At 48.1% G+C, this 18,655-nt stretch overlaps 1 protein-coding gene across 3 annotated transcripts in view; it reads left to right on the top strand.

The window, feature by feature from the left end:
• The window catches only part of SPTBN1 (spectrin beta, non-erythrocytic 1), a 188,884-nt gene that overhangs the window by 159,250 nt on the left and 10,979 nt on the right, over positions 1-18,655 (top strand). For all 3 annotated transcript variants that reach the window (XM_045827184.1, XM_045827185.1, XM_045827186.1), the window contains 12 exons: positions 3,967-4,113; positions 4,970-5,233; positions 6,621-6,845; positions 7,281-7,370; positions 7,547-7,828; positions 8,484-8,614; positions 9,919-10,123; positions 10,513-10,887; positions 13,671-13,915; positions 15,054-15,192; positions 15,962-16,046; positions 17,916-18,112. In XM_045827184.1, coding sequence (XP_045683140.1) covers positions 3,967-4,113; positions 4,970-5,233; positions 6,621-6,845; positions 7,281-7,370; positions 7,547-7,828; positions 8,484-8,614; positions 9,919-10,123; positions 10,513-10,887; positions 13,671-13,915; positions 15,054-15,192; positions 15,962-16,046; positions 17,916-18,112 — 2,385 coding nt within the window. The remainder of the gene's footprint in view (positions 1-3,966; positions 4,114-4,969; positions 5,234-6,620; positions 6,846-7,280; positions 7,371-7,546; positions 7,829-8,483; positions 8,615-9,918; positions 10,124-10,512; positions 10,888-13,670; positions 13,916-15,053; positions 15,193-15,961; positions 16,047-17,915; positions 18,113-18,655) is intronic.

Raw genomic sequence — 18,655 nt, 5'->3', positions numbered from 1 at the left:
AAAAGCATCTGGCTGACTTCACTTGTGTGCGTTCCTGAGCGCATCATATTTCTCTCGGCCGCTGGAGAACAACGGTGTACTCAGTCCTCTCTGGTTTTCTTAGACTAAATTCCCTCAGAGGCAGAAACGAGATGGATTATCCAAGTGAAGCTGTAGAGCCCTTGGGTGGGGGTGGAGTCAGGTCGCTCACTGAGGCCACGACTCAGATCATCACAAACGCCTTTCATGCAAACGCATGGCTGTGTGTTAAAGGAAATAACGGCGCTAATAATAGTCATGTTACATCATCTGGGACAAAAGCAATTTTTCCTGTCCATTAAACTATTGTCTTACTGTGAATCCTGAAATGAGCTCCAGCAGCTAAACATTGAGAAGGAAAGCCACTAAACTATGTAGTGTAGGGTCTGTCGCTTTCAATACCACGTTGAGGAGTCCAGGTCTCTGGGGAATTTGCCTGGAGCCAGACAGGCTGAAGACAGGAGTGCCTCTTCAAGTGACATGTGGGCATTTATAATCCATTTGAATAGGATGCTCACTTAAAGAGGCATTCACGTCCCAAGAAGGCACAGAGGAGAGTAATGGGATCTAAAGCTAGCCGTGTGGCGTCGCATTTTGTGTTGCAGTGAATACCAGGTGGCCCTTTAGCATTGGAGGGAGGAAAAGGCATCAGATGTTTGCAGCCTGGTCTGTGCCTGCCACAGATTGGAAGTCCCTGTGTGACCTTGATGTTTTTCCTGGAAGCACCAACAATGACTTGTTTTAATCTCAGGTCATATTCGGGGTGGATAGGGAATCAGTGGGCTTACGTGCTCTTGCCTAAAGGGCGAGTTAATGAGATGAAATTCACCGACCTGACCACAGTGAGGCCTGGACTGAATTTGAGAGGATGAATGAATACCAGGAAACAAGCAGGAGGTTGAGCGGGCTAAAGGAACCCTTGGAGAAGCCCATTTGAAATTTCCAGCCCCTGTTTTCCATTTACGTAAGTGTGAATTTATAAGTAGAAACATGTAGGAAAAGTAAACAGATAAAATGATAGTCTTTCCCAGTGGAATCACAGCAAACAGTCTTAGGAAGTCTTGAGATCTTTGTTAATACTTGTTTTGAATTGGCATCCTTAGTTACAAGGAGTCCACTCTTATACAACAGTGGCCGTTAGGCACATCCAGCAGCCTATGTCCTGGAGATGATGTGCAGGTCTCCTTGTGACTGCTTGGCATGTCTGGGTTTATCTTTGCTTTCCTTGAGTCTCATTAAGTTCATACAAGCATAGTATCTACTGTGGGGTGTCAGATGTCCCACATCAGTGGGTACATTTTTTACAGAGTGATGAAATTTAGGTCAGGTGTGGGCCTTTCAAAACCCTTGGAATTCGAAGTACAATCAAAGGGGTAATGTGTATTATTCTATCATTCAGCCTCATTAAAATACTCCTCTCTTAAGTCAGAATTTCTGAGAATGGAATTTGTAGAGACCAGCCCTACATTTGCAAATCTACATATCATACTGGAAGGTGTTTACAGAACACCCAGGGGTCAATTACTACCGTTGCTGTCCATGGGTCTTGTTCAAGGTCTGGGCACTCCCACATTATCTCTGTCACACTCTCTTCCTCATGGGTGCTTTGACTTGAGGAGGCATGGATTGTGAAATCTGCTACTGTTGCCCCTCCCCGTAAACACTGCCTGGGTGGGGACATTTATTGCAGCAAGCAGCGATAAGCGCTGTGGTGGGAATGGGTAGGGGCCCACCTCAGTGTCCCAAGTACAGGTGGGGAATACAAAGATCAACCTAATTTTAGTGTTATTTTAAAAATATGACATCCTGAAAAAGGAATGACTTAAAAGGTTCTTCTTTTCTGTTTTTTTTCATTCACAGTGTATACCTCCTGCTTTTTTAGGGAGGGCAGTGTAACTGGGTGGGTGTGGCACAGGGATGGCAAGTTCCATGCTTTGCTTTTAGCTTAATCAGTTGATCAAAGCATTTTCCCATTTGCACAGTGTTCTTTTCCACAGAGAATGAGTATGTTCTTAAATGACCTTTATAAATGCCCACAAATAATAACTGTAGCCCTGGTTCCCAAGCACTGATGAAGGGCTGATGCACTAGCAAGTCCCCTAGACCCATTTCATTGTGCTTCATCGCATGAGGCTTTATCTATAGGGTGGTGTGTTCAGCAAAGAGCAGATTTGTTTATAACAATGTAGGTAGCTTTTTTTTTTTAAGATCTCTTGGATAGGTAGTTATGAATAGCAAAAATATGTGAATGTCCTTGGTACTTCAGATAAACACTCTCTATTGTGTTTAATATCTTTCCATCATGTGTGCGTGTGTTTGTGTGTCTGTACAAAATACAGGGAGAAATCTTACTATTTAGTTTCCTTTTTACTTCTTTCCCCCTTAGATTGAATGAATGCCAGTAGTATTTCAGATAGTAGCTGCTCAGATGATTGGAAAATAGATAATTCTTTAGAAGTAGGAAATTTACTGTCTCGATTGTCGTGTAGCAGATCTGTGGTTCTTGCTTAGAGAGGGCTTTATAAGATTTACTGGGTTTTGCCCTCAATAAAGAGTGACATCAAAGATCTCTCTACCTTTTGCTTTCAATCCCTAGCCCTTCCTGCATGGTGGTTGAGCAGCCTACGAAGGTAGAGATGGTGCTGGGAGCTGCCATGGCCTTGGCCAGGCGTCCTCCTATGACCCGCATTGCCCCCCTTGACATTGTTCCCAAAGAACAGGCTTTCTGTTGTTTAAGCAAATTTACAGGGAAGCCTTTCCCAGCAGCGGCCCAGAGTACAAGTGAATGGCCTTGGGAATGTTGCTCCTGTGGAGGTTTCTGTTGGCTTTATATGCCATCTCTAAACCTCTGGAACAGGGTCATGAAGGCGTTCGGGTGCAAATTTGTTGAGGTAGCGACTCATGTAAAAGCGGGCCTCTCATGATCATGCAGGAGAAGGGACACAGTCCCTGAAGACATTTGCTTCTCCTTCCAGGCTGACACTTTATTCCTTGTGCATCTTCTTCCTGGGCCAACAGACAGCTCTCCCTGGGTTCGTACTGTGTATGGGATGGGATCTAGGACCCTGGCATGGCCAGCTACAGGCGGGAGCTGGAGGAGCCAGAGGATCGGAATGAGAGCCAGCAAGAGACGTGTCCAGGGCCTAGGGTTGGGCTGACTCCCAGCCTGAGCCTCAGGAGAGAACTCCCTTCTCAGACCTGTCAGCGGCTGGCAGGCTCTGTGAGGCTTTCCAGAGTCCAGATCCAAGCTCACACGTCGGGTCTCAGAATGCAGTCCTGTGAAGTGTTCTTGGTCTGACTGGAAGCCCTTCAGAGAAGCAGTGGCTGTAGAAAAGGGGGTGGAAGGACTCAGACATGGAGGAGAGGGCGTCACATTGCCTGACCCCTGCACTGAGTGAGCCATTCGTGCTTCTGGGCATTTCCATAGGGCATTTCCATAGGGCATTTCCATAGGTGCACCGTGAGGAGCAGATAAGAGGGTAGCAGTTTGGGTTGTTGTATAACAGAATTAGAAGAGTGAAAAAAACCCCAAGTGGAGTGACAGACAGTCCATCATGGCTCACATGGCACAGCCACATGGGCGTGTTTTGGGAAGGGAAACTAGGTTGTGATGGGGGCTGGTCGGGGCAGAGCGTTAAACACGAGCCTTTGCGGGGAGAGCTGGTTAAGGGTGCCAGGCAGTTGGAAAGTCGGCTCAGAGAATGTTGTACTTCTGGACTTAATGTTAGACATATGGATTGGAGCAAGGCTCAGGTCCAGCCTCCGTGCAGTGGAGATGCCTGTCGTGACAAGTCCGAGTTGTAAAGTCAGTATTTGGTTGTCTGTTGACTTGGAAACAGGTGCAGTGTGCCTAGAGTGACATAACGCAGCTCTTTCCAGGCAGAAAAAGGGCTGATGTCCATGATCGCAACCTCTGAAACCTTCCTGGTTTGTTTTCCCTTTTCCTAGCTATCTCTCTGGATCAACGAAAAGATGCTTACAGCCCAGGACATGTCTTATGACGAAGCCAGAAATCTGCACAGTAAATGGTTAAAGCATCAAGCATTTACAGCAGAGCTCGCGTCCAACAAAGAGTGGCTCGACAAAATTGAGAAGGTGCGTTAACATGTTGGATGTGGCTGGTGTGGCCATGGGGAGAAGATGGACTGGGTGGAAATGAGCCCCTTCGGAGTCACATTTGATCGCCCGCAAAAGTTATGTAGTCAGTACTCATCCCATGCCCACTTACCAGTTGCGGACCTCAACCCGCAGAAACCCAGCCGGCTGGTGCACAGCACTCGTGCGTCTTTCCGGAAGTCCCGGCTGCGTAGTTGCTGCCGTGCGTCTCACCCACTGGCACACTGGGCTGCGAGCCCCTGGGCAGCGTCCCGAATGTCCTGATCGTATTTCCTGTGGAGGACTGTGATGGAGACTGATTGGGTCCCATTGCACAGAATTTAGAAATACTCTGTATTCTTAAATTTTCCTACTTTTCTTGTGTGACAACTCTAGTCACTGTAATTTAAAATGTGTTGATTCAACAAGGGGGATTCTGTGTAGCACAAGCCCAGCTGAACGTGAATGTGATGAAGTTCCCCACCCTCCCTTCTCTTCTTGACACTGTTTGTTGTTTCAGACTCTACAGTTAAAATAATGTTTTCTGGTCTTTTGGGGCTGGCTGGGGGGGGGGGTGAAGTCTGTCTTAGGGTATTGGCATTAAATGCTCCACTGCCCCAGTTGAAACCATTACAGCATGTAGTAAATCACTTCTTGCTTGACTTGTGTGAAAGCTGGTGCATAGACTGGGCTGTTGTTAGTTGTGTCGAGTAGCAACTTTGAGTGGAAGGAGTGTGTGTGTGTATGTGTACACTGGGTGAATCACAGATCAAATAGTCTTAGGCTTGTTTTTCACAGTGACGTTTGTTCTCCAGCAGACTGTTTGTTTATAACTACAGTGGTTTGTGTTTTCTAGGAAGGAATGCAGCTCATCTCAGAAAAGCCTGAGACAGAAGCTGTGGTGAAGGAGAAACTCACTGGTTTACATAAAATGTGGGAAGTCCTTGAATCCACCACCCAGACCAAGGCCCAGCGGCTCTTTGATGCAAACAAGGCCGAACTCTTCACCCAGAGCTGTGCGGATCTGGACAAATGGCTGCACGGCCTGGAGAGTCAGATCCAGTCTGATGACTACGGCAAGGATCTGACCAGCGTCAACATCCTGCTGAAAAAGCAGCAGGCAAGTGGGCGAGGCAGCCCCCTGCTTGGCCCCGTTTCTGTTTTACTGCCATGGTCTAAACTCACCCACTGTGTCCTCAGCCATCCAGCTCAGTGAAGGGGTTTTAACCCAGCAAAGTGCCCCAGTAGCATCATGGGACATTCCCAGAACCAACCGGAAAGAAACAGTATTAGTAGAAGTGTTGGGTGTAGGTGCATGGGAATATTTATTTTATCATCATCATCTTAGGTGATGGATGACACCCTTATTTAATCGTGTGAAATAAATAAATTCACAGGTGAATAAATAACTCATTTTCTTCGGTTCTGCAGTTTACATAGAGGAAAGGAATGGTTCACATACTTTGTTATATAATGTCTAGATACATGATAGTTGTTCAGGGTGCAAGAAATTTGATTTTTGTAATATCACTATAGAGCATTATATGGGCAAATGAAGTTACTTAAGATTTATGAGAATATAGCTGCAGTGAGCTTGAGAAAGCAAGTGGGAGGCGGAATCTCCTGGTGCTCCCGGTGGCTGAGTTTGCACTGTGCAGTCAGACCCCGGGCCCAGCAGTTCTACAAAAGCATTTCAGTCACTACAAAAGCTGTCAGCCGAGTACCTGGGCCTATTTCTTCAGCAACACTTACCCTTCCTTTTGCTAAATGATTTGGTTATTCTGTCCTTCAAGCCATTGAAGGCTCAGGGGTTTTTCTCAAGGGCAGTTTGTGGCCATAGCTATTGACCTCCCCAGCCCACAGAGGGAGTCGGTTTGTCCCCAGATTCAGGTCCCTTGTCTCTAAGCTGACTGTCCAAGTATGTGATCTTCCCAGCGTGATGTTTCCGAGTGGCACCGTACCTCTGCTCTCAACTTTGCTAATTTTTTTCATGTAAATAAACAATACGTTTTCAGCCAGTTATCCAAGTATATTAAAAAATGAAGATAAAAAGTCAGCTTTCTGACTGAAGAAATTGAGGGGAGAATGATGACATTATCTATCCTTCTTGCCCAAAAGAGCTGGAACCTCAAGACTTTATTTCCTCCTGGTGGCTGAACTGGCTTCCAGCATCCTTACCGCTTTTGAACAGGCTGATAAAGACTCTCTTTTCCCCATAAGTAACTTTTTGTTTTCCCTGTTATTTTCTTCCCAAGTTCCTGGATACACTTGAATGTTCTCCCAAATTTAAAAGTCCTAGAAGGGGATTTTTTAAAAAAAAATCAGCCGACAGAGCAGAGTGCTAATTGATAGTTTGATACATGTTAGGAACCATTGCTTAGTCTCTCTACTGTATGAATTTATATTCTTCAGTCTTCGTTTTGGCCAATGCCCAAAGCACCCGTTTTAGAGGACTGTCTCTGTTGCCTTGTCTCTGGGGTGAAGTTGGCTCTGTTTTCCGGCCTCAGATGCTGGAGAATCAGATGGAGGTGCGGAAGAAGGAGATCGAAGAGCTGCAGAGCCAGGCCCAGGCCCTGAGTCAGGAGGGGAAGAGCACTGACGAGGTGGACAGCAAGCGCCTCACCGTGCAGACCAAGTTCATGGAACTGCTGGAACCCCTCAGTGAACGGAAGCATAATCTGCTGGCCTCCAAAGAGATCCATCAGTTCAACAGGGATGTGGAGGACGAGATCGTGAGTAGACCCTTTCTGCTCAAATAGCTTTTCCGTAAACCTCCTGTCCCGTCCTCCTCTGTCGGTCTCACATTGGGCCCTGTTGGTGAGCCAGGCTATCAAAGCCAGTGAATACTGTGTGCCTTCTAAGGGTTCTTTTCCCCTCTCACATGAAATGCAGCTCCATATATATATATATTTTTTTTTTAGTTCTCTAGAACAGTAATTTTAAAAATAAATTAAAAATGAGGACTTAGTTAAGTTTGGCGTTGAGGATAAAGTAAGGTCTGAGAGACTGGTGCTCGCCCTGTGTCAGAGAAGGCTGGCTTCTTGGCCGCCCTTCCCAAGGGGAGCAAACACACTTTCTCTCGAGCTGGCTTCCTGGCTGTCCCCTGCTCTGCTTACTTATTTGTTCTTTTGGAGCAGTCCTGACCACTTATTTGCAATTCTCTCCAGTTGTGGGTTGGAGAGAGGATGCCTTTGGCGACTTCCACGGATCATGGCCACAACCTCCAGACTGTGCAGCTGTTGATAAAGAAAAATCAGGTAAGCATTTCTGTTCAGGCTAGCACAGTCTGATACATACCTGCTCCAAATGAGATGGCAGAGAGTGTGAGAGAGCTTTGGAGGCTTGTGATTTCCCCTTGGCCCTCACAGCGTGGCATAAACAGCATGCTGTTGCTATTTAGCAAACCTTTTGTGTGTGTTCCCCGCTCCCACAGACCCTCCAGAAAGAAATCCAGGGACACCAGCCTCGCATCGATGACATCTTTGAGAGGAGCCAGAACATCGTCACCGACAGCAGCAGCCTGAACGCCGAGGCCATCCGGCAGAGACTTGCGGACCTGAAGCAGCTGTGGAGCCTCCTCATCGAGGAGACGGAGAAGCGGCACAGGCGGCTCGAGGAGGCGCACAGGGCCCAGCAGTACTACTTCGACGCGGCCGAGGCCGAGGCGTGGATGAGCGAGCAGGAGCTGTACATGATGTCCGAGGAGAAGGCTAAGGTGAGAGGGGGTTCCGGCCCCTTCTGAGAGGAGACTGGGCACATCCCAGCAACCCCAGAAGAGCCTCAGACTCGGCCCCGAGTGTTTCTGCTAATGGCTGTGTCTTTGTGAAACATTTCATTGCTGCTTTTGACTGTCACGGGGCACCATGGTGCACAAAGGTGGCTGGAATTTTTTGTCTGAATCCTGGCATGTCATTAACAGTGGGTCATCTTGTTGTGTTTTGTTTTTCTTTAAGTAGCAATTTGCTAGAGTCCTTCTTGCTCTCTCTAGTTACAGAGTTACCTAAATTTTACAATGTAAACAATACTTTTAAGACAGTTTGCAGGCATTTTCAGGTTCCAAACTCCTGATAGACCCACATATCGGTTACACCGAGGGGAGTTTCAGCCAGCCGGTACACACTGGGTGTGCCCGAGCCTCGCTCCGTGCCATGGCAGGGTCTCAGTCATCCTGCATTGTCCTTGAGCTGGTCTTCCACACAGTCCAGTCCACTGACGCTCTTGAAATGCTTCTGAGTCCTGCTGCCCATGTCACACTTACAGTTTTTTTTTTCTTTCTCAGAGGCCTTCCTCTTGCACAGTCAGTCTGTCTCCCTTTCAGGTGGCATTGGGTCTGGGGGCGGCCATGGTGTGACACTCCCCGCTCTTTGCAGGATGAGCAGAGTGCTGTTTCCATGTTGAAGAAGCACCAGATTTTGGAACAGGCCGTGGAGGACTACGCAGAGACGGTGCACCAGCTCTCCAAGACCAGCCGGGCCCTGGTGGCCGACAGCCACCCTGAAAGGTGAGTGCCGTGTCGTACAGATGAGACTAGGCTATCAGTTCCTCCTGCTAAGGGCCTCTCGCTTCCATCCATGCACAAGTGAATGGCTGCACTCCCTTCAGTACCTGTTAACATAGATCTTTGTGAAGCATTTGTAAAACCTACCCAGTAGGCCTGTGCCGCATAGGAAGGGTGAGTTGTTACATAGGGAGTTGCTCTTGTCAGTTAAATACCTCCTCTGGCCGAGGCCCTCTTGAAAGATTATTGGTGACGTGAGTCAGAAGTGCAGATTGATTAGCACAGATATAGGCTATCTAAGCACCTGACCCTTGTGTTGAGAAAGTCATCCAGTTTAAGAAAGTTATTTCTAGTCTTTAAGGGGAATGGGATGGTTTAATTACTAGTAGTTACTGGTAATTAGGAGTGGAAGGGTGACACATGGACCTTATCAAATAAAAGGGCTCTAGGAAGAACAAAAGGACACCACCTCCTACCGCTCACACATAAACCCTAGAATGCCTGAGGAGTAAAAAGATAGAAGAGGTGAGTGTGTGGTGCTCCCGACTCCAGACTGAGCTCCTGCATTAACTTCTGTGGCAGTCACTTTAAGCGTTCTGTGTTTGTAACTGCCTTTTACAACTCAGACAGGAAAGGAACCAGCTTTGTACCTTATCCCAGGCAAGTTGGAGAGGGATCTTTGAGGAGTTCGAGACAAGTTGGAGATGGGGTCTTTGAGGAGTTCAAGGTCAGGATTCCCAGGAAAGTGGCCTTCCCAGTCTCCAGGGACAAGCATCAGGTCATCTCTTTGCTTTCTTGTTACGAGACAGTCACTCTGGGGAGAAGGCAGAGCGAGGGGTAGGGGTACGGCTCACCCAGGGTCCACGAAACGGGAGCAGCAGGCCCCGCCTTCCCGGCAGAGAAGAGCCTCCAGCCAGAGCAGGTGCAGGTGTGTGCCAGACGGGGTATCGTTTGTCCCTCTGGCAGCGTGGTGGCTGAGAATGTAAGGCGGCTCCTGGATTTGGCATTAACTTTCAACGTCAAAGGAAATCCTGGCCTCTAGAGCCAGCGGTGCTGTTACGAGTTTCCTCTCCCCTCCCGCCATTGTGTCCGGACAGCCTTCCGCCTTAATTACTGTGTTTTGTGTACATCTTGGCTTTTCTTGCATCAAACTTCAGAGTTTTATTTTTTAGGCTAAATAGGTTAATTAGACATTTTCTTCAAGAAATTTTGTATAACCTGCTCTCGCATTTCCACCACATTTGTTTTCTCCCTGAAGGGAACTTAAAGTTAAAGGTCTTTCTCCCTCCAACCTTCCCTGCTTTCAGTGAACGCATCAGCATGCGGCAGTCCAAGGTGGATAAGCTGTACGCAGGTCTGAAGGACCTCGCCGAGGAGCGGAGGGGCAAGCTGGATGAGAGGCACCGGCTGTTCCAGCTCAACCGGGAGGTGGACGACCTGGAGCAGTGGATCGCTGAGAGGGAGGTGGTCGCAGGGTCGCACGAATTGGGGCAGGACTACGAGCACGTCACGGCAAGTATTCTCGGGCAGAGCATGAGCGGTTGAGCGGCGAGCTCTGGGTGAGGTTGGCCAGTCGGCGTTCTTTGTCTGTGAGCAGATGAAACGCTGTGGGCGCAGAGGTCATGGGATTTAAGTTCAACTCGTGATTGTATCACTGGGAGACTTTGACTTGGGTTGTGTGACCTCTCCATGCCCCCTTCTGTGGTAAAAGGGCATGGAGCCAGTGCCTTACTTGGATACAGGGAATGAGAAGGAGGCCTGATTGACAGGAGGTGTGAGAGCTAAGATCTGTTGTCAGGTCATGCACGCTACTCATTTCTTTCCAGAAGACATTCATGTGATCAAGAAATTAAATGTTCACAATAGTCTTTCTGATTTCTTTACGCTCATCTCTGTTTCAGATGTTGCAAGAACGATTCCGGGAATTTGCTCGAGACACAGGAAACATTGGGCAGGAGCGCGTAGACACGGTCAATCACATGGCAGATGAGCTCATCAACTCTGGACATTCGGATGCGGCCACCATCGCCGAGTGGAAGGACGGGCTCAACGAAGCCTGGGCTGACCTGCTGGAGCTCATTGACACGAGAACGCAGATTCTTGCCGCCTCCTACGAACTGCACAAGTTTTACCATGATGCCAAGGAGATCTTCGGGCGCATACAGGACAAACACAAGAAGCTCCCTGAGGAGCTGGGGAGAGACCAGAACACAGTGGAGACCTTGCAGAGGATGCACACCACGTTTGAGCACGACATCCAGGCTTTGGGCACACAGGTGCGTGGGGGGCTGCCTGGGGCGGCAGGCGTTTTTCTTCCCAGGGAGAGTCTCTGGGCATCTCTCACTGTCCTCAAAGTGTGCCTCAAAGAATGGCCTAAGTCAAGTCATGCATGTGCGTGCAGACACGTAAACATGCTCCATTGATTTGGGAGAATCTCAGTCCAAAAAGTTCTACAGTTGCCACATTTTCAAACATTGTCACAGGACCATCCTCGTGATTAAAGTAAATAAACCAGATGCACACAAAACATTTGCAAGTGACAGACCTTCTCAACAAGGATGTGTGATGTTAGTGTATCTGTTTAGAATAATTTCCAAAATAAGGCCTGATTAGTTCCATCACCCGGGGTCTGAGTTATGTGTCCAGAGAGAGGGAAAGCAAGATTCTAACATTTTAATATGCCTGGTGTTTTCCCCCCAGTGTGAAATGGTTAACACTAAGGCTTTGTTTAAAAGCTGTTTGACCAAATGATGACAATGTAACAGTAAGAATCTACAGTATACTCACTGTCTAGGTTGCTCTTTAATCTCTTCATGGTTTCTTGTTTAGTCTTAACGTCTTTTAGATAAAATAGAAAGTGTATCCTTCCCCACACCTTGACCACCAAATTTCATGGTCCCAGAGAAGAAGTCAGTTTTATTATAGATACCAGCCCTCAGTATATTGGGGTTTTGTTCTTGTCTATTAAGAGCACATTGATGATCCATTGTAGGGTTTGGCAAACTTGTGTAGAATCCCAGAGAGTAGATCTTTTCAGCTTTGTGGGACACACCATTCCTGTTGCAACTGCTCAGCTCTGCCGTTGCAGCATGCAGCAGCCACAGACAGTGTGAAAAGAAGGGGGCATGGCTGTATGCCAGTGAAGCTTTATTTATAGAAACACGCAGCCCAGATTCAGCTGTGGGCCGACCCCTGATGTACCCCTGGTACATCAGCCTTACCTTTCTTTTGTGGGCTTTGGGCTTTGCTCTGTGGAGGGACCACCTTCACTGCCATTGCCACTTCACCCTTGAATTACCTCCTTCTAGAAGCAGAGGGGGATCACAGCTGGGGCTCCATTCAGATGAGTGCTGCAGCTTTTCCACCAAGGAGGTGGACGGTATTGAGGGAGTATTTAAAAGAGACACACAGAGAGGTCGTGGGTCTGTTCCATGTCACACAGAATTTAAAAGGGAATCCCGCCGTGCATCGTAAGGGATTCCCAGCTGGTGGACTCCCAGCTCTATGAAAACTTAGTGCTCGATAGCTTGTCGGCTTCATGTTCAGAGGCTCCCGTTGCACCTACACAGGTCCTGGAGCACGATGCGACTGATCCTGATGATGCAGTGGTCAGAGCAAGGGCCGGCTCGGCGTGAGTGGGGTCACTGCTCTGTATCGCTGCGGCTTAATTTACCTCTCAGAATTGAACCCCTCGAAGCGTTGAAGGCTGAGGTGATGCTTACAAAATGTATGCCATGGCAAGAGCTCTGTGGATGTCCTCTGTTATCACGTAGCAGAAGCTACGGGGACTGTCAGGACGCCTGCAGATGAAGTTACAGCAAACGTGCTGGCGGCAGGGCTCTCCTCCGCACCTGTAAAAGCACGCACTTTTAGAGACTCCGAGATGGCGGAGTTGTCCCCCATTTTGTCATTAACTTTCTTCACCTTGTGGGGCCCAGAGAGATGAGGGAGCCTGTCAAGGATCCGGTAACATCCAGGGCTACAGTCCACTCCCCCGAGCCTGATGGTCCCTGTCGCACCCCACTGGAGTGAGTGCACGGAGCCGTCCCTGTTTGTCTTCGTGGCCGCATGGGGCACCTCTCACATGGAGGCGCCGTCGTTGTTTAACCAGTCTCTCACTCGGGCGTTTGCTTTCTTTTCTTTTCTTTTTTTTTTTTTTTTTTTTTTTGCTTTTGCAGACAATGCTGCAGTAAATAGCCTTGTATGCCTTTCATTTCCTAAATGTGCAAGAATAATTGTAGGGCAAGTTTCTCGAGGTGAGATCATAAAGCTGAAAGGACGTGCCTTTGTAATTTCGATAGGTACTGCCCGTGTGCCTCTGTAGGAGCTGTGGCCTCCTGTCCTACCAGCAGTGAATTAGTTTCTCTGGCAGGTAGATCATCCAACCTGAATTTTGCCAACTGACAGATGACAAATTATAGTATCTGTGGTTAGCATCTCTTCATAAGACACATTTGCATTTTGAAATTTGCATAGTTAAAATTTTACCTTTGCCGTCAAGTCTTTTTTCCCGACTCTATTAGATGCTGCATAGCTGTTTTCCCAGTAAAGCACCCCATTGTGAGAGCCCATGCAGATGATTCTCATGTCGTTTTCAGCAGCATCGCGTAGCACTGGAAAAGGTGTTTTCAAAATTTGTTCTTCCTGGCAGTTTCTCCCTCGTGATGAAAACATTGTGTTTACCCTGAAGGAGCAGATTAGGTGTTGATCTTTTTAATACACCATGTGTTTTCTGAATCATCCTTATATCCCAGGCCACCTCCAGGGAACCGCTCCTGACCAGTGTCCCCCTCCTGCATTGCTGTAACATTTCCATTGTTTTATCGTTTATGCAGAACTTCATGTTGTACTTTAATATATTTATAGTAAACTTGGGTTTCTGTGACTCGGGTCTCCCTGATGAAGTAGTGAGCTTCCTGGGGTCAGGAAGCCCCATTATGGCTTGGTGCTCCCACCAGTATGTAAGCAGAACCCCATGTGGCGTGCGTGTGAAGGGAATGACGGGCGATGGAGGGGAGGCCCAGCCCTCTGACCTGGCTGTCTCCCCCATGGCTCACAGGTGAGGCAGCTGCAGGAGGATGCGGCCCGCCTGCAGGCAGCCTACGCGGGCGATAAAGCCGACGACATCCAGAAGCGGGAGAACGAGGTCCTGGAAGCCTGGAAGGCCCTACTGGACGCCTGCGAGGGCCGCAGGGTGCGGCTGGTGGACACGGGGGACAAGTTCCGCTTCTTTAGCATGGTGCGTGACCTCATGCTGTGGATGGAGGATGTCATCCGGCAGATTGAAGCTCAGGAGAAGCCAAGGTAACACGCCCAGCCTCCCGGGCAGGCAGTCCAAGAGCTGACCCCGGGTAATTTGAGACGGGATCTTCCAGAGAGAACCAGGGGCCAGAGCAGGGGGGTGGGCATGCGGGGAGGCTGCCACTGCTCCACTTGTCCACTGCGCACACCTGCCAGAGCACGGGGGGCCCAGTGTGCGTGAGCTCTCCTGTGTCTCCCCCACCTGCCCCTGTTCCGCCCTTACTCAGGGCCTCCTGCCCTTGGGCTGTCTGCCTCATCATTGGAATGAGGCGACTTTTCTGAGTCCTTTCTCTATGTCAGATTGATTGAAAAAACAATCTGCCCCTTTTCATAGACATCACTAAAGGTGTCTCTTAACCCTAAACATCTACTTTCATGGTGTCTTAAGATGACTGTTTACTAGTTGTTCTGTGTCTTCCCTTTGCCTGCGTTTCATGCAAAGTGGTGAAGAGAAGCTGATAGATGAACAAGCAGGCACACAGACAGCTTCCAGGTCACCCTGCCCCCGCCGCTGCTGGCAAATGACCTATGTCCCGAGAGAAGATATATATTATCTGTGTTATGTATCCACTGTATTTCCAGATCAGAACTTCCCTGTCTTAGGTTTGGGTTCATGAAAACCTCCCGCAGCTCCCCCAGGCATTGATTTCTAAGCTGGTTCCCACTCTGTGTGTCTCTTCATGTCTCAGTAAGGAGGGGAGGTATCAAAAGTTGCTCTTTGGACACACACATCCTGAACCTGTGGCAGCTAACTCTGGGGTGCAATTGGGAACACATGTTGTCACTTCTGTACCTTCTTAAAGAGAGTCTGAGTTGCACTTCATTGTAAGTTTGAACTGAAATACAGTGGTTTTTCCGGCATCTGCCTAGCAGCAGCCATTTTGAATTCCTTGAGCACATGCGTGCGCATGTACACACACACGCACACATGGGGGTAACTTACTCTGAACGTTAGGTGACGTGGCTGGTCCTGAATTATACTGTCGTTGCACTTCAGCTCCTGTGACTGAGACTGAATCAGACCTTAAAGGTAAATTGTGCCGTCAGATAGCTTCCTTCAAATTAATAATGTGTTTTGAAACCAGTACATTTATTTGAAAAGCTACATGTCCTAAAGGAGATATTCTTGGTCTCATTTTAGGGATGTGTCATCTGTTGAACTGTTAATGAACAATCATCAAGGCATCAAAGCTGAAATTGATGCTCGTAACGACAGTTTCACCATCTGCATTGAGCTGGGGAAGTCTCTCTTGGCAAGAAAGCACTACGCGTCTGAGGAGGTAGGGAGCTCCCTGGCGCGGGGGCCGCAGGGTGACTGACCACCGCCAGTGCTGAGATGTGAAGTGACTTTGTGAGTGTTTGGGGGGGGGGGGCACAGAGAAAAATGTATGTTTACATTCACACATACATATGCACATTCTTATATATGGTAACTCCTTACTGCCTTCCCGTGTGTGTAGAAAAAGATAATTACTCAGACTCTGGGCAGAGCCGGTAAGTCCAGGTCCGTGGCAGCTCGGGCCTTTTTGAAGGCCCCGAGCTGAGGCTTCGTCCCCTCTCGCCTTTGTCAGTGCTCTTCCTGGGTAACGCCCTCTCCATCGCGTGTGCCCCAGGTCCGTTTGCTCTGTGGTGGGCGCTTGCCACTTCAGTCAGGGTGACGGTAATAAAGAGCTAACCGGGTTAGTCTGTGCGTGGCCCCTGTCAGGGGACTGGGTGGTCTCGAGGTCAGGGCTTTGTCCCTCTGGCTGTCCCTCTTTCCCTCCCTGGGTGTTTGCTGTAGGGAGCCCCAGAGTCTCCAGGGGCTCAGTGCGTTCTTGGCCGCCTAATGACCGAGGAGCTGTGGGTGGAGTCCGGCCTCGTTCTCAGCCCCTTCTGCTCTGCTCTGCTCTCCCAGTGCACAGGTGGGCTAAGCAGTCCTCAGTTCCCAGCTTAGTGGTGGTCTCTACAGAAAGTGTATTTTTCTTGTGTGAAGTGGCTGATCAAGGGGAGGACTTAGGAGAATGCGGTACATTCTATTAAGATATCCCTGTGATACTTCTTTCTTCACAGATCAAGGAAAAGTTACTTCAGTTGACGGAAAAGAGAAAAGAAATGATTGACAAGTGGGAAGACCGATGGGAGTGGTTAAGATTGAGTAAGGACATACTTGGTTTTTCTCTCTCTGTTCTCTTTGGGTGCCCCGTGAAAGCATGCGAGTTTACTCCTGCTTTTTGTTGATTAGATATGGTGGTATCACTTAATGATGTTTGTAATTCTAAATGCTTCCTTTTTTGATGCTCTATTTCACCATTTCATGCTAAGAGTTTTTAAGTGGTTTCCAGTGGCATATCTATTACCATTTATTTTTCATCTTATGGTTGGTCTCAATGCTATATGTGGTTGGGGGATCTTTAGGAACAGCGTGGGGATGGCATTTGGTGTCTCTCTGGGAGAGGGTAGAAGGCCCCCCCACACACACACACACTGTCTTTAAGAATTATTAACGGCAGAGTCAAGAAGGGGTAAAGTTGGCCTGATTAGGCCTCATCCTTAGAAGGATAAGAACAAAATAAAATAAAGGCTAACAATCATAAACGTTTTATAGGGAACTGGGCATTATCCCAAGTCTTACACGTATTTTTCTATATTCCCCACAATGACCCTCTGAGGTGGATTCTCCTTTTATTCTCTTATTATAAAGGAATAGGTTAAATAACAGAGTTTAAAATATGCAGTTTGGGAATAACATTTTAATAACTGGTATGAACCCTGAAAGTATCCCAGCTCAAGCACTCTTTGTGTGCTTTGCCGTTCTATGTTTGGGGCTCTGTCCTTATATCACACCTCACTCCCAGGCACCAAGTTTGCTTACTAGAAACAGAACCAAGGGCCTTTTCTAAGAGGTGTGTGAAAGACCTAGTGAAGGCATCTCATCCAATTTGCCCAGAACCCTATTTACACACACACACATACACACACACACACAAACACACACAAATCCCACTTTTTTCCATTCTTTGGATAAGGATTTGGCTTATAAATTTTGAGAATTCCCAGGGCAGGTTCAGTTTAGTTCAGCAAAATCTGTATTACACCCCACTGTGAACTAATCACCAGCTTGTCTGCTGGGCAAGTCCCTAGTGCAGTGGTGGCATCTTTTCCTTGTGGCCACCAGGCGGTTGCCAGGATGACCCAAGGAGACAGCTGGCAGACCCTAGGGGGCCCAGTCCTCCCTGCAGTCTGTTTCTACCTGGAATGGCCTTAAGCATTGTGGCTGTAGGTGTGTGAAAATTAATGTAAACACAGCACAACCCAGTGCTACCCTGCCTTCTCATGGCTGCGGTGGGCAGCATGCCGTCTCCTCAAGTGCAGAGGATGAGTGAAGTAAAAGCCTTAGCCCATGTCATCCCCATTTTGTACAGTGCCCCCCATAACCTTCTCTCCCTTCCTCCCTCCCTCAAAGAGCTACAGTCCCAAGAAGGGTGATTTTTGAATGTCTGCTCCATCAGCACGATCTGGTTGTTGTATGTAGCTAGATTGTGAATTCTTGCAGGTGTACCTGAGGCTTATCTCACTCTGTGGGGCCAGTGAGTAGAGTGTGCACCATGTGGTAGCCACTGCCCACATGTAGCTCTTGAGAACCTGAAATGGCTCACATTGAGATGTGCTAGAACTACAAAATACAAACCAGATTTCAAAGACTAGAAAGTGTAACATCACTAATTATTTACCCTGATTACATGGTGGAATTGATAATAGTTTGATATATCAGTTTGTCTGAAATATGCTTTAAAAAATTTTTTACCTGTTTTCTTTTATACGTGACTATTGGGAAAGTTACGATCGCATACGTAGCTCATGTATTACGTTCATGTTAGCGGTAGCTCATGTATTACGTTCATGTTAGCGCTGCTCTAGAGTATAAAACTAGTTGTGCAGGCAGCTGCCACCAGAGGGCAGTGCCATCCCTGACTGCCAAGTCACCCTGCTCCTCCTCAGTACTCACTCTTGGTGCCCTGTGCAGTTTTGGAGGTCCATCAGTTCTCAAGGGACGCCAGCGTGGCCGAGGCCTGGCTACTCGGACAGGAGCCATACCTATCCAGCCGAGAAATAGGCCAGAGCGTGGACGAGGTGGAGAAGCTCATCAAACGCCACGAGGCTTTTGAGAAGTCCGCAGCGACCTGGGACGAGAGGTTCTCCGCCTTGGAAAGGCTGACGACGGTAAGTGGCTGCTGGGTACCCGGTGCTTGGCCTGTTGGATCTCCCGGGCGGCCTCTTCCTCCTGCTCACTCCTACACCAGGGGTTCATGTTACCACTGTGTGTTTAAAAGCAGTAAGGATCTTCCTGAAATTGGTGGTGCTCTGGGTACAGGACCTGGGGAGACTCTCCAGGGCCACCACCCCTCAGTCATTTCCTGGGCACTAGATTTATGATCACTTATAATAGCTTTCTGCCTGGTAGTTGATTGATTGGCGTTAGCTTTTCTCTTTTGATATTTTGTCCTACATTTCATAGCTTGGGTTTCCAGGGAGCACACACAGCCTTACAGTTTTGTTCAGAATTTCAGAATTAGAATTCCCACTGTCAGAGACTGATCCTAGACCATTGAAAATCTCACCATTCCTGATCATCGCTTCCATCAACACAAAGGCCTTTGGGGCCTGTTCATTGGTGTTTCCTCTCCTAAGATTTGCACTCTTGGTAAAAAGCTAATTCTCTGTGGTTTTCAGAAATGGTGTCCTCTCCAGTTTCCCCAGTTCTGG

Source organism: Phyllostomus hastatus, unplaced genomic scaffold, assembly GCF_019186645.2.
Source record: "Phyllostomus hastatus isolate PE091 unplaced genomic scaffold, TTU_PhHast_1.1 phas_scaffold_78, whole genome shotgun sequence".
Classification (NCBI taxonomy): Eukaryota; Metazoa; Chordata; class Mammalia; order Chiroptera; family Phyllostomidae; genus Phyllostomus; species Phyllostomus hastatus.
This window is presented reverse-complemented; position numbering and strand designations above follow the sequence as displayed.